Source organism: Natator depressus, chromosome 1 (genome assembly GCF_965152275.1).
Source record: "Natator depressus isolate rNatDep1 chromosome 1, rNatDep2.hap1, whole genome shotgun sequence".
NCBI lineage: Eukaryota > Metazoa > Chordata > Testudines > Cheloniidae > Natator > Natator depressus.
This window is the reverse complement of record NC_134234.1, coordinates 276704767-276721141: the sequence shown is the minus strand read 5'-3', so window position 1 is coordinate 276721141 and position 16375 is coordinate 276704767. Positions and strand designations below refer to the sequence as shown.

General features: G+C 41.3%; 1 protein-coding gene across 7 annotated transcripts in view; it reads left to right on the top strand.

Moving 5' to 3' along the window:
• SYT1 (synaptotagmin 1) overlaps window positions 1–16375 on the top strand; it is a 490694-nt gene that overhangs the window by 409984 nt on the left and 64335 nt on the right. For all 7 annotated transcript variants that reach the window (XM_074941984.1, XM_074941986.1, XM_074941983.1 and 4 more), the window contains one exon: window positions 3704–3821. In XM_074941984.1, the coding sequence (XP_074798085.1) occupies window positions 3704–3821 (118 nt within the window). The remainder of the gene's footprint in view (window positions 1–3703; window positions 3822–16375) is intronic.

The window sequence follows — 16375 nt, the reverse complement described above, 5'->3', positions numbered from 1 at the left end:
GTCAATAGAAATTATACTGCCAAAGTCACTTTTGAAAAATGGAACTTATGCTCCTAAGCCATTTAAGCTCTCTCAGAACTTTTACCCTGAGTGCCTAAAGATGAAGATAGGTACCTAGCTGCCTTTTCAAAAGCAGCTAAGCGGGTAAGATGTTTCACTGCTGTTGCCAGAAATAAAGTTGCTCTGAAATCATTTCCTGACTTTGCAACCTTAAAAATGTTCTTTTAATACAGTTATTTGTATGTAATATTTATCTAAGGGGTATAACCTGATTTTTATGCAGGACTTTCCATTGTTTCCTATGAGGAGTTCTGCCTGCAGACTTGTAGCAGTCTGTGGTTATTAAAAAGTGGTACTCAAACTTGCAGAGCTAGACAGCAACTTTGTCACTGAACAAAAATTAACAGAATCCCATCCAGTGTGGGAAAATATGATTACAGCATAGGGTAGGCTTTTCTGGATGTCATAGTGGGGTTACACAGAGGGTAAAATAATACATTTGTCCAAGTCAGATAATGACAATGCTATTGTGAATTCATTCCCTCTCCATGTACTGAAGTACTCACTACTTAGGAAAGCAAAAGTTAAACCTGCCCAAATAATGCAATTAAAATACAACCGTGTATCATTAAAAATAGATCTGATGTGAAACACAGGTAATAGACACAAATAATATCGTTACTTTTTATGCCTCCCTTATCTTTCCTAATTATCATCCTTTCCATCTGCTGTCATGTCTTCCTATGTTATGTCTCATTTAGGCCCTGTCCTTGACTATGGTGGGATTTTGTGCTAGGGTAAGAGTCTGTGCATGCAGGTTTACATTGTAGGCTCCTTAGGACACGAACACTCTCTTTTACATGTCCGTAATATTTCAGGCACACTTTGGATCTGTTTAAAAAATATTCAGTGATGTTCCTCCCCTTTCTTAGCTGAGGCTCCGATTTGTCCCATTAGTTCCTTCAAAACTGGCAGCTGCCATATCCTCACCATGTTCCAAGTTGGGAACCAGCTGCATTTTCAAAATGGGCCAATTTGGAGAAAACAAAAAAATCTGTCAAATAAATAGACTTGTATTGTACTGCAAAGATGCATTGGTGGGATGGAAACATTTCTTTAAAGATAGTTCTTTTCTTTGCTTCCAAAATTAACTGTGGGATTAGATTATGTGCCAAAAGGAGTGCCATTGTTTGAAAGAGAAACAGTGATGTCTGAAATGCCTAATTGAAATGTTTAGTGTACCCTGATTCTTCTGTTTGCTAAAGCAACACAGATAACTCCCCAGAGGCACCATTGTGAATGAGAGGAGATAGCAGATCTAATCACACTCATGATCATTTCTGGGCAGTGTTTTTGTTCATTTATATCTTTCTTGTATCTTAAAGCTCAGAAGTATTTGTCCTTATTTTTAACACAAAGTTTCCATAATTTTGAGAGTAATTCAGCCTTCTTTGAAGCGCCATCACTGTAAAGAATATATTTAACAGCAAAACACAACAGATGTAGTCGCAGGTTCCCCACTGATCTGTTGCGATGCTCAAGGCAAAATGAAGTGTCTCCAGGCACTCAAGATGTGTAGAGGTTAGCACTGTGACCCTTCCCCAAGCTGCCATCCTATCCAATCTGGTACAATATGAAGGAGACAAGGCCCTTTTGCAATCAGAGAAATGTAGAGCGGGGAGGGACCTTGAGAGGTCATTTAGTCCAATCCCCTGCACTGAGGCAGGACCAAGAAAACCTAGACCATCCCTGACACGTTTGTCTAACCTGTTCTTAAAAACCTCCATGGATGGGGATTCCACAGCGTCCCTAGGTAACGTGTTCCAGTGCTTAGCTGCCCTTATAGCTAGCAAGTTTTTCCCAATAACCAAACTAAATCTCCCTGGCTGCAGACCAAGGTGATTACTTCTTGTCCTACCCTTGATGAGCATAGGCAGAGGGTGAAAATATTGTTTGGGGGTGAGGGCCTGAGGAAAACTTAATAGCTACCCAGAGAGGACAGGGGTGTTGGAAAGTGAGCCTGCCCCGCATTCACCGGCCTGCAGTGTACGTACTGAGGTCTCCTACTGCTACCACTTCCTGCAGGAGAGAGGGGACCCTTTCTGCTCCCTAGGGGAGTGAAGCCCCTGCTACCATCCCTGGGAGGACAAGGAGCCCCAGTGCCACAGTTCATGCCTCACTGGGAGAGGACCCCTACCACCAACACTCCTAAAAGATGGGGGATCAGAGTGCAGGGGCAGAATTCCATGGGTGGAGCCATGAGTGACCCAGGACATAGTGGGCCTAGTCAGATGGCTATTCAGTGGCCTGCCAAATCCTTCTATGGCATGTTTAGAGCATCCATTACTGTGGTATGGAGGCCTATGGGAAGCAATTCGATGGTCTCAGTTCCTTTCCTGCTGAACAAATATCCATGCCTGATGCAAATATTTACAAGTATTTTTCCAAAGCACTGCAGCTCACCATGAAAAATGAAGGGACATTTCAAGGGCAATAACTGACATTCTTAGCAGAAAGAGGCCAAAGACTGTATGGGTCATGGAGATTGATATATTCTGTCACACACAGATCAGGGAGAAGTGATGTTGGTAGTAGTGGCTCCTGTCCCCCGGGGCTGGGCCCAGCTCTGTGCTGGCCCAGCATGGGGAAAACAGGAGGTGAGGTTGGAGAGTGGGCCTGCACTCACCCCGGGTACTTGGAGAACAAGCCCACCTAGCCCCACACTCACCCCAACAGCCGTGGCTCCCTCCTGTCCTGCAGGGCTGGACCCAGGGCTTGCAGAGCCAGCTCAACTAGCTCTGTGTTCAGTCTGGGCAGCAGCAGTTCCATCCTGTCCCAGAGTGCTCGCCAGGGCCCAGTTCCCCACTGCCTTCCATTGGCTTTTGGCGCTAGAAGGAGCCTGTGAGTGCGTCATGTGGTGCACATCAGGGCTTCTCCTCAAGCTGGGCATGTGGTGTGGTGGCAGGGGGCAGATGTGTGCTGAGTTTATAGATTTTGGAGGGCCAGACCCACTCTATCCTAACCACCCGAAGTCTGTGTTGATGGGACTGGAGAATATTGATGACTGTCTCTTTATAACAGCTTCTGACATATTTGAAGACTGCTATCGTGCACCTCGGTCAGCCTTCTGTCCTCTAAACTTAACATGCCAAAATTCTCACCTTTTCCTCATAGGTCATGTTTTCTAAACTTCTTGTCATATAATGGCTTCTGTTTGCATGGCAAAGCATGATAAGAATGACCCCAGTTTACTGTTTCACTGACAATAATGTAATGGTTATTTGGACGAGTGCTAACCAACCAACTGAGGCTGAAACATGTGAGGAACAAAAATTATCATGCTGCTGCTTTGGGTTATAGCACAAGTGGAACCTCTGAAGGCCTGACCTCGTGGGGTGTTGACTTCGTGCAACTTGCATTGAAGCCCATTGAACCCGTGGGCATTCAGCACCTCACAGGATAGATCCCAGTGAGCTTAAAACAGAGTTGCTGAAGCTGGGTTCAGGTTTCCCACTTTTTAAACTGAACAGCTTGAAGCTGATTTCTCAGGCTGTAATATTACACATTTTATTTTAAAACAAGTGTTTGAAATACAATCCAATTAACTTACTTTGTGGGCTTTCAGAAGTCCATGGTTTGGTTTGGTTTCTTAAATGTACTTAAACTGATTAAAAATAGCACATTTCCTTGTTTGTTTTCATAGCAAGAGAAGTTGGGTGATATCTGCTTTTCCCTCCGCTATGTGCCTACTGCTGGCAAGCTGACTGTCGTCATTCTAGAGGCAAAGAATCTGAAGAAGATGGACGTGGGTGGCTTATCAGGTAAGTGTAAGAAAGTCTGCATGTAGCAGATACTCTGCTAACCTGTAAAGCAAAGGAACTGCTTTTCCCCTTCCCTTGAGAAGGTGAAGACTCTTGCTTATATTCTGAAGTGAATTTTGCAGTCACTGGTACTCATTGGATAGCTGTGTGCATGAGAGCCCATACATAGCTTAAAAACAACACAGTGCATTATGCATTGCATTCAGGACTTAGACAAGATCTAAACAATTAAACAGTCAGATGACACTGCAACCTCGCTGTAATTTCCTCCTTTCCTGTTGCCTGGAGATAAATATGGATTATTCAAGAGGAAAAAATCTGATTATACTTCCTATTGTATTTCTAATCTCCCACCAAACCTTGGGAATGAGCTGCATTTCTCTGCAATGTTTCAGACACTATAATACAGGTACTTACAACAGGTCACTATACTGGCTAGTGATTGAGGTGCTGGGGGTGATTGCTTCTACACTGCAAGGGCTTGATTGTGACTGGCTCATGCACAAGGGTAGGAGGTACACCCTCTTTCTTGTCCCTATGTGCAGGGGTGGTCACAATTGCAGTCCCTGTACTTGTGGAAGGACAGGGGTTGCTTCCTCCTTGCCCCATCGGATGCACAATGCCCCAAAGGGGTTAGGAAAGCATGGCCCCATCTCCCTTTTGGCACCAGCTCATAGTAAGGCTGGCACACTGTAGGTAGGATCATATGTCAGTCTAAGAAATGGTGAAGCCTGCACATGGGAAGTTTGGAGCAAGATTGCGAATCACAATCCATCGGGAGTGGTGGAGCTCCACACTGATCTCCATTCATGGCTGTGTCTAAAATACAGAATCTAGCTAATGCATGAATTACACATTAGCAGAAATCAAATTATGTGCTGTTAAATAAGATATTTTGTACAAGGAGAGATCTTACAAAAATATTTTTTTATTCACCTCATGTTTAGAAGTGACTATTTGTAATTTCTCATCAGTTTATACAAACGCAATGGGAATGGGATTGTTTCTAATAGCAACTAGGTCATGGTCTAGAAATAGAAACCTTTAGTGATGTCATTACGGTGGAGAGAGGACTGGAGAACATACCATAGGGAATGATCTCCAGTTGGCACGGAGATGATGGATGAAATGATCTCATGGGTGTGTGTTTGCTTATTTCTACAAATCTATGTTAGGACTAGATAGAGTTGTGTCAAATATTCATACAGAACCCAGGAACTTGCTCAAAGTATGTACTGCATTTGATAAACATAAGGAAGGAAAGTCACAAAGTGAGGAATTCTGTCTAGGTCCCTTTTTTTCCCCACCACCAAATTTTGGGTCACCACCCTCCCCCACGATGTGTCATTTTTTTTGTCTTCAGGGAAACAAGGTGATCTCCCTTCTCTTCTGCTACTTCCTGTGCCTTTGGGGGCACAGGTACCCACTACTCCTATCTTTACAGAGGGACTGCCAGTCTGGGTCACAGCCCCTAACTTCTACTTACAGGAAAATAGAAGATGGAAACACTATGGTTCTCATCACATCGAGCTCTGTAACAAGCCAAAAGGCAGCAAGTACCCTTAAGGTTTAGCATAGTAATTAAAGATTCCCTAGGAAATCACTATCTATCATGTTCTATCAGTAATGTATTAACAGACCATAACAATAAGACAGACAAACTTGTATTTTTAAGATAGCAGACAAGGGAACATTCATAATGAAGATTCATAGGTTTTAAGGCCAGGAAGGATCACATGACCATCTAGTCTGACCTCCGGCATTACACATTTTATAGAATTTTCCCCAGCAATTCCTAGATGAAATGCAATAACTTCTGGTTGAGCTAGAGCATATGCTTTAGAAAGATATCCAGGCTTGATTTATAGCTTCAAGTGATGGAGAATTCACCCCATTTTCTGGTGTGTGGTTCTAATGGTTAATTCCCCTATTAATTCTTTTATTGAAACTTTTGCCATTCTGAATTTGTCTAGCTTCATCTTCCAGCCATTAGATTTTTTTATGTATTTGTCTGCTAGATTAAACTGCCAACTACTATCAGAAATCTCTTCCCCTTGGTAGGTACTTATATACTGTGATCAAGTCACCTCTTGACCTTCTGTTTGGTAAACTCAATAGTTTGAGCTTCTAAAATCTTTCACTTTAAGATAGTTTTCCAGAACCTCAAATCATTCTTGTATCTCTTTTCTGAATCGTTTCTAATTTTTCACAATCCATTTTGAAACGTGGACAACGGAGACGTAGTACTGCAGGAATCAATGCTGCGTATGGAACTAATTGCAAATAGATGCTAACGAGCATCTTCTTTGAGCCTTATACTGTGATCCTTTCAATAGCGTTTTTTTCTACTTTGTATTCTAACCTATGATCAGGTTCACATCATGGGGTAAGTCTTGTGTCTCAGTTACAGGGCAGAGAATCGGGACATCTGTATTCTACTCCAGGCTATGCTACAAACTTACTGATATTGGAAAACAGTAATTCAACTGTGTAAGTAGTAATAGGACTTCTCATGTGAGTAAGGGGATCACAGTGTGGCCCTAACCTCTATGTACCTTGGCGCTCTTGTCTGTAGAAAAGGGATGATAATTCCACAAAATTGTTCTGTGAGATTTACAAACCTTAATGAATTAAAAGCATTCTGTGAACTTCAGATGGAAAATGTTATCTTAAAAATGATTTTCAAATAAGCATGTTTAGTATTGCTCTAAGTGCTGAAATGCCTCAAATAGTGCAAGAGGTTATTTCTAGAAGGGAATTAGATTCTGCGTTCCTTTGCTAGGACCAAGCCATCCTAAAGATAACTCCTCAGCAACAAGCAAACCCAACAGGACCCAGCAGTTGTAAGTGGGGGGGGTCTAAAAGTCACTGATCTGAGGTCAGCTGTAGAAATATGAATTTCTGCCAGAGCCTGCTTATTTGGAGTCTTTTAGAACATAATACAAAACTTATTCTAGGGTAGGTGTTTAAAAATAATAGAATAGAATTTAAATAAAAAATAATCAAGATGATTGATCACAGATGGCAGCAAATTACAGTCCTCCACGCTGTTGACCATCATCATTTTGCAACACATGAATTGAGATCCCCTCCAAAAGAGTTTGGTTTGCCTGACCGTCACAAATAGCCGCTAATACAATATCTCGAATATAAAAACCAAGGCCTTGTCTATACTACATGGTTTTGTCACAAAAGTCAGCTTTTGTCGACAAAACAGCGGAGGTGTACACCTGAAAATGCTCCTCCCACCCATGTAACTCCTCTGTTATGCTGACCTAATAAAACCACCTCAACGAGAGGCGTAGGACTCATGTCGGTGTAGTAAGGGCAACGCCGTGACTGTGTAGGTGCTGCGTTCCTTACAACAGCTGTTAGCTGTCATTCTTGTCTGCTGCCTGGTCTCCTCTCCAAGCTGGGCTGCCTCCCAGGGTCCCAGCTTGGGCTGCCGCCCAGGCTCCCCACTCCCTACTGGGAGCACTGCTGCCCTCTGGCTCCCTGCTCCCCCCACTGGAAGCATGGCAGCCAGCTGTACTCCAGGCGTAGATCTCCCTGCCAGAGGCGAGAAGCCCCAGGCAGCTTCCCCCCTGCTCCTGGCTGGGAGCGTGGAGGCGAGAAGCCCTGGGGGACAGCTGGGCTCCCAGTGGGGAGCTGCGTGGAGCTGAGAGCCCTCGCTCTGAGTCTCCCACAATGCCCTTCTTCAGTCAGTGGACGCACTGGATGTGCACCTCCGGCAGAAGAGGGAGGGTAGTGTGGATATCAGTAATTATTGCAGTGGCTGTAAGTCAGCCTAACATAGGTCGACTTATCTTTGTAGTGTAGACATAGCCTGACGGTGAGATAATGTTGGTTTAAAGTGGGAGAGTAGTTTTTTCTAGGGAATCTCTCTCACACATAAATCATGCAGAAGCAACTTTCAAAACCAAGACCCAGATTCTGCCCCCACCTCACACTAATTAGCACCTTACTCTGCAAGTAGAACTACTCTTGGAATAAGATGTTATTCAGTGTAAGTTGGGGCAGCAGGATGTGATCCCAACAAATGAACTCCTTTCCCAGTATAGTTTTGTGATTTCTTTCCCCCAGAAGCAAAAATTGCTTTTCATTTTGTAAAACTGAAAGTAGTGCATCACAGTGGAGGTGGGAAAATGTGAACAATCAAACATGATTTCAAGCTGAATATTGCCCACACATTCCACAGCACTTACTGTCACCCGGAGGAGGCCATTAGCAGGAGATGGAAATTATGTAGGTGTCACATGGGGAAAAAATCTTAAAAGTTTGTGAAAAATAGAGAAAAATCTGCTGTTTTTCAAGTTGAAAACCATTTTATTTTTTGTTATCCTTTCCTGTTGTGAGAAGGGCGTGCAAAAGGGGGAGTAGGAAGGGATACAGCATTATGTTACACCTGAACTCTGGGCCCCACAGAAGAGTTTGTTACCTGTATTGCATGTTCAAAGTAGGAGGAGCACCCCAGTTCCCGTGGAATTCTGACATGGGCATGCTTCTGGGCAGCACACACATTGCAGTTGCATCAGAGAGAGGGCAGTAGGTTTCCTTCATGCTTTATCCCACACTTTTTGGGTTTTGTTGCTGGTGTTGGTAAATGTGTGCAGTGCCTTTTTCACATGGAGGAAGATCCCTGTGCAGCATTTTAAGGGAGTAGGAACTAGTACCCTCAGGGTATGTCTACTCTGTAGCTGGGAGTGAGCCACCCAGCCCGGATACACAGACTCACTCTAGCAGGTCTTGAGCTAGTGTGCTAAAAATAGCAGTGAGGACATTACGGCTTGGGCTTGACCCCCTAGGCTTGAGAGCCCCAACTCCAGCCCAAGTCATAACAACCACATTGCTATTTTTAGCACACAAGCTCGAGTTGCCCTAGCATGAGTCTATCTAGCTGGGCTGGGAGGTTCAGTGTAGACATACCCTCAGTCTTCCCCCATGTAGAACTGGCCACAATGTAGCCCAATAGCTTCAAAAACCTTAATTTAGCAATTTGTAAAATTATTGTAGTTGTTCTAAGGCACCCCTATTCAGGACAGCATTTAAATTTACCATTGTAGTCAGTGGGATTTAAGGACACACTTAAAGTTAATCATGCATTTAAGTGCTTCCCTAAATAGGGACGGGCTTAAGTGCTTTCCTGAATGGGGGCCTAAAACAGCAAGAGGTACATTTTGTTGAAATAACTTCTTCTAACCACATTGCATGGTATTTCTGTGATGACTTCACTGAAAGTTTAAACTTGTGAGTCAATATATGTATCTGATTTAATTCCTACTGTAGTTGCAAAAAAAACCAAAAAAACTTGACTCCAGCATTTTGTACTTCTCCATAAATTACAGGCCATTTAAAGACAAGCTCAAATTACTTAGGAAATAAACAATAAAAGACAACAGACTAATCATCAAATTCATTAGACTCCTTGTGACAAGCCCAGATCACCCATCTGACCAATAAACTTCTAGGCCTTCAACTTAATTGCAACATCAGGCAGCAACTAAAGCAAGCCTTAGCTTGAAAACTGGAACTGCTTGGCCCTAGCTCGTCAGCTCAACAGAACAAGTGGAAATTATTGCTGTTGCTGAATGAAGGCTTCTAGCAAACAACTACGTATGTTTTAAAATGACATTTTAAATATTTTCCTGCACTTTGATATCTGGAAAGTGTTTTCTAGAAATGTTGGGTATGACAAGATTGTCTCTGTTTGCCAACATTCGGTAAGACCTTGCTACATGGTTTTATAGGTAAAATTTTCAAAAGCATCTAAGTAATTTAGGCACCTAAGTCCCTTTGCATGTCAATGGGAGATAGGCTCCTAAGTCCTTTAGGAGCTGTTCAAAATTGCATCTATATTATTTGGACAAGTTAAAAAGATTTCAAAAATGGGTTGCAACTCAGCCCTCCATACAGCCTACAAAGTAAGCCCAGATTTACAGCCTCCTCTCTGCAGAAACTGTCTGCATTTCCCCAGCAGGCATAAAGCCTGTGTGGCAAGCTCCTATGACACCTGTGCATAAAGGATGAGGAGTGGCATGACTGGAGTGCGCTGCATTGGACAGTAACTTTGGAACCATTGCCAGGTTGCATACATTATGGCAGCCCCTAGGTTGCTCTAATCTATGCCAGAGTCAGGATTTAAGAAGAATTGGGAAGAGAAGAGAATTGTAATTGGCTCCTTGGTGGTCCAGTGCCACTTTCTGCAAAATCAAGCATATCTTGGCATAAAAGAGAAGCTGGCCCATAATCCAGCGCATTATGTTTCTCCACTAATCTCAGTATTAATGGATTATAAATAGAAAATAAATCAGATTTTCAGCATTTTTTGTCTGCAAAGCAAATATCATAAACATAAAACTATCCCAAGGGACCAAATTATATTACAACAGAAATAAAGCTACAGTTTCCTGTAATTAAAAATCTATTTTCAACACCACCTTCACATTTAAAAAGCCTTTCTTGGGTGTCTTATAAAAAAAAAAGTCATTGACAAGAAAAAATAGTTTAGAGTCAGAATTTTTGAAGAGATAGTGAATGCTCATGAATTATGCAAGTCAGAACTTTCATTTTAATAACTTCATTAAAATATAAAAAACCTTAAAAGCCAGCCAACATGAATATAATATTGTAGAAGAGAAATACATTGAATGCTGTGACCTTGCTACCAGCCGTATTGAAAGAATAACATGAAAAACCTTACTGGAAAAGAAAAGAGATTTATTAATGGGCAAAATTAACAATAAAAAACAAACACCACAACAACTACATATCCACCTATATTAATCCTAAAGACTCCATCGGAGCCTTTATACTCTGTACAGAAGCTATCCAGCCATCTTAGGGTTGTCTGTGATGCCTATCACCATAACATCTAAGGTGTCACTGACTGGCAGAAACAGAGGCAAAAGATGAGTGCAGCCTGCATAGTTATCTAATCCCTCCTGAACAGCCTCATGTGTGACCTCAAGGTAAATTCTGTTTGTGTTAGATTGCCCATGGGGGATGGGATCAAATCAAAATAACCAGGTGTATCACATTCATAGCACCCTTGTGTTGAAACTGACTCTTCTATGTTGATCAAAATACCACCTGATGATGTCCTCCGTATCACAGTGTAGACAGGAATTTACCTCTCTGATCCCAGCTTTTCTCTGCTCTGGCACAGCTGGTAATTTCTGTGCTGTCTTTTACCTGACAAATTGCTATTTTGGATCATAGAAAAGGCCTAAGGGAGTTGGTCCCTCCAATCCAACTTTGTCCTTTCCGTCCATCAGTTGATCATTTTCCTCAACTAGGGAAGCCAGTTCTGAGGCTGAAAGCTTGGAGGGATTTGACATTTATATGGGCTAAAAATCTCCATATTATATCAAAATTAAGAGCTATAAACCCTCATACTTCAGGGCATACGTCAACCTGGGTTAGGAAGAAACTTTCCTTATGAATAGGTTTTCCTATGTTTGTTCATTTGGGGGGTGAGTTAAGGAAGGGAAGAGGGGGTTGCACTTTCCACTGAATCATCTGCTACAGGCTACTTGACTGCAACAACATATTGAATTAGATGGACCATCTAAAATATGGCAATTCCTACTAAGAAGGGACATTATTTCAGCAGAGTCAAATTGTTCTGCTATGTTTTCTTGCAGTGCCTAGGGCGAGAACTAGATTGTACATGCCGATTAACAATTAAATTAGAATTGTACCGAGCTTGTAAACATTGCTCTCAGAAGCTTTAATACAGGCGCTTTACTACAAGCAAACGGCATATAGATTCAGTCAGAATTAACATACAGTTGCTATTTTAGCAGCTGGATTATTTGAAAAGGGAGAGATTTCTAACTGCATGTATAAACCCCTATAGTAATAGACGTTGACCAAGGATGGAGTGATCAACAATCAACTGGTCAGATTGATAGATGAACCTTGTAAACAAACTGCTCATTATCTCAACTTCAGATCCGCAACAACAAAGAAAGTGTGGAGGAGAATTTATCCTTCCAGTGCTAATTTTCCATTCCTTTCCTTTCCACTTTTAAAAAGTAATAATCTTGCCTTTTTAAAACTGGATTTTCTCATTTGGTCTAATTTTAAGAGGGTTTTTGTTTAATTTATGTTGTATTTGTTTTTATTCTGTTGTACAGCAACCCCAAGGAAGAGGAAGGCCTACCTACATATAATTATTATTCACGTATTAATAATTATTTTATTTAAAATGTAGTGATTAACATCCAAGATTTGGCTTAACTCTACAAGAACATCATAACAATATGTGCAGCTGTGAAATAGATTCAGAAATACTGTAGTTAGTGTTGCAGTGCTGGAGTCCTTGGGGCAATTAGTCAAACAGAGTTGCACATAGGCTTACCAGCAGGCTTAATTTACTTTTAATAATGCTGAAAGTTGCCGCAGTTGAGATACTGGCTGTAAAGCTGCTGCCTATTTCTTGGTTTTGCTATAGTTGAAAAGAAACAATTTTTTAAAAAATATTATACTCAAAACGGGGTGGGGGGGTGAACCAGACTAAATACATTTTTAGATCAATGCTTAAATTTTGCCAGAAGCTTGAAAAATATAGTTAGGATTTTGGGGTTGGGGGAGGGACTCTGTAAAGCCACATGATTTGTAAAGCACCATAAGCATTTTATTGACATTCCTGTGCACTTCAAGTTCTAGGGAGCTTGTATTACTTCCTAATGAAATTATAAGATTGATTTGAAAATCTGATTACACATTACTTACATTTTACATGTTTTTTTTCCCCTGGTCTAAGCCCTGTGTGGGCAGGACAGGTGATTGATGTGTACTATTTTGTGTGTGAATGTTTTATAGGTTTCCCTGTTCTGTTTCCAGGTGGGAAACTGGCATGTGTGTGCATCTCAAAGGAAAGGGGGGAAAATCGCAAATTAGAGCCTTGATCCTATATTCCCACAGAAGTCAGTGGTAGTTGTTTACAGTGATGAGAATTGAGATGCCTAATGCCCAATCCTGTGCTGAAAATATACCTGTGAATGTATAGGAAATGGTGGTTCTGGCACTTCTATTGCTAATGTATACTTTTCTTGTAATAAAATGTATAAGAAAACGGGTTACATATTTCTTATTCTCTAGCAATATTGCCAGTTTATGTATACTTTTTCAGGTGGTTTGTTTGTGGAAATTTGTTTACTGGTCTGAAGACTCAAGGTTCATCAAATATGTTAGAAAATGTGTACTTGTCATGGGGGAGGCTCTCCCTTGATAGCTGGGAGATTAGATTGCCAAACAAAAATAAAAGCAAAGTTCCAAGGTACAAAACTGCCAAATCAAAGCTCTTCCTTTTCAAGGTAAATAAAATTAGGAGAACAACACGATTTCTTCTCTCATTGAGTCCAGGCTCCTCCGCTTTCAGTTATCCATTTCCTCTTCTACTTTCTGTGAACATCAGCTTGATTCTGTAACATAATGGGCCTCCATGGCATTCTCTCCCCAGCAACTTTACCTGTCCTGGTTTATTTCCATAACTCTGCAGAAGTGACAGAGAAATCAGGATTATGGGCCTTCGTCCTACTGGGCAACACAGGCCAAGCTGTCTTTGGGCTACAGGTACAAAGGGGTAGAATATCCATGACAGTATCTTAGTTACATGGGGATTTAACCACTTAAGAGGATAATCAAATAGCTACAGAAAGCGTAGAATTATCACTTTTGCCTCTTGCAAAAGTAGGATGATGATGGAGCAGTGTGTATGAATAGCTGCATGTTTGTTGATTTCCCTTCTATGACAGCTGTGGCCCTGAAATCTCCAGTCCTTTTATTCTAGATGTTATCAACCTAAATCACAGATTTGGGGGGGAGAGGGGGGAGGGAAGGGGGGAGAGAATTAAAAGGAGCTGAGTGTACCTCATTATGTAAGAAAGTCACAGTGTCCATTCACTTGGGCTCATACTAAATGAGGAAGACTGTGGGCATCATTAGAGTTCAGTGGCCAATGGAAATAAAAATGTCAGTGTTTTGAGTTCAAAGATCTGGTGTCCACTGAGAGCACTTGCTGCTTCCAGCACATGAGTGAATTATCAAAACTGACTGGGTAAAATGCTAATGAATGACTGTTCTTTTGAGACTATTTTTCATTGCATTGGGTAGTTTCCTGTTAGTACATCTGACAACATTGCTGCACAAGTTTTGGGTACCACAGTTCAGGAAAGATGTGGGTAAACTGGTGAGAGTCCAGAGGAGAGCAACAAAAATGATAAAATGTTTAGAAAACCTGACCTACGAGGACAGGTTAAAAAAACTGGGTGTGTTTACTCTTGAGAAAAGAAGACTAGGGAGACCTGATAAAAAGTCTTCAAATATGTTAAGGGCTGTTGCAAAGAGGATGGTGATCAATTGTTCTCCATCGCCGCTGAAAGTAGGACAAGAGGTAATGGGTTTAATCTGCAGCAAGGGAGATTTAGGTTAGATATAGGTAGAATTTTTTTCCCTAATAAGGATAGTTAAGAACTGGAATAGGTTAACAAGGTAGGCTGTGGAATCCCCATTATTGGAGGTTTTTAAGAACACGTTGGACAAACACCAGTCAGGGATGGTCTAGGCATGCTTGATCTTGCCTCAGAACAGAGGGCTGAACTAGATGACTTCTCAAAGTCCTATATTTCTATGATTCTCTTAAAAGAATAAATATTTTATGCCTTGTAATGAGAATAGTTAATAGGCTGTGTCCTATAGTATAAGCCATACAAAATTCAGTGTATATAATACTTCAAAACCGCTAAACCGCTTCTGAGTGTATCAGGTATGTCTTTAGCAATTGGGTAATGTTTGCATAAGCAGGTGCAATCGGGGCACAGCAAATGAGGTTAAATTAAAATAAATTATACTCATTCACAATGCTCTTTATTGGAAAAATACAAATTTTCAAATAATTTTAAAGGGAAAAAAACTTAGGAGAATTATCCACTTTCCATGTTAAGACACATCAAGCAAAGCAAGGATGCTGAAATATTTTATAACCATTTGAATAATGAGTTGATATGAGAAAAAAAAAACCTAAGGCTGAAATTTTTAAATTAGGGCACCTAAAGTTAGTCCCTGGGATGAGATTTGCAAGTGGGATTTGAGCATTTAATTGTCATGTTCCCTTGAAAATTCATAGATTCATATATTTTAAAGCCAGAAAGGATCATTAGATCATGTAGTCTGACTCCTGTAATACAGAGGCCATAGAATTTCCTCTAGTTATTCCTGTGCTGAGCCCAAAAACTTGTGTTTGGCTAAAGCTTGTCTTCTAGAAGGACATCCAGTCTTAAAGACTTCAAGAGATCTAGAATATTTCACTTGCCTTGGTGGTTTGTTCCAGTGGTTAATTTCCTTCACTGTTAAAATTGTTTGACTTGTTTGTAATCTAAATTTATCAGGCTTTAACTTCCAGCCATTGGTTCTTCTTATACCTTTAAAAAATCCTTTAGTACAAAATATTTTTTCACCTTCAAGGTACTTATATATTATAATCAAGTCATCTCTTCATCTCCTTTTTGATAAACTAAACAGATTGGGCTTCTTAGGTCTCTCACTGTAAGGTATTTTTTTCTAACCCTCAAATCACTTTTGTGCCTTTTCTCTGCATCCTTTTCAATTTTTAGTGATAAGCATGAGCTTGCAACATGTAGATTTTTTAAGATCAGAAGCTGTGGCTGTGCAGAAGATGAATAAAGGTTTGTTTGACTTCACGATAGCATCTGCAAAGTGTTGTACAGCAAAGCTGTTCCAGTTGGTCAATTGCTAGATTAAATCTGGGTTAATCTGAGTTGCATCTTCTTGGTTATAGGGTATTGGGGGGACAGGGTGAATGGTGAGAAAAAAGTTTCATGTTACTTTGTAGATAAAATCACTTGGATGTTTACAGAATTGTCTACTGCAGTGGAAACACAGCACTATTTTGAGGGGCGTCTTCTCTTTTTGCTACTTTCACTCATGGTCCCTTGTGCTAGGACTGCTCCAAGTTAAAGGGGTCCAATGGCAATTGGACCAATGTCCTTCCTGGCTGGTGCAGGCAAATAGGGAAGTACTGTCTCAGCTGCTGGTGGAGATTGTCCATGTTACCTTGTGTGTGTGCGTGTGGAGGTGGGGGATATAGTGATGGCTATTCTTAAGAATGTTATCTGGCTGTGGTGGTAGCCCCGGGGTGCAACCTGGATTATGGGACTGCTGAGCCCTCCAAACCCACCAATCTGGGCTGCCTCTCGCATTTTGATGCTGATGTCAAGCTACAAGCCTCTGACAGGCACTGCACTCACACAGACATCCACAGGCAGGGACACGCCTATCTAGTTTCATGAATGATCTCCCAGCTAACCGTGAACCATCAATAGGGAGGCTCCAGCCAATTCTCCCCAGCTCCCCTGTCTTGCACCCCAGAACTGTACCATCTTGCACTGGTCAGAAGCCTGGCCAATATAAACCTGGTTTGCCACTTCGTCAAAGAAAAGTGGACATGCACCAGCCTTTGTAATCTGAGCAGATTTCCCAAGGGCTTTAGGCAAAGTCACTGATAAGGATAAGACACTAAAATAAGTTTA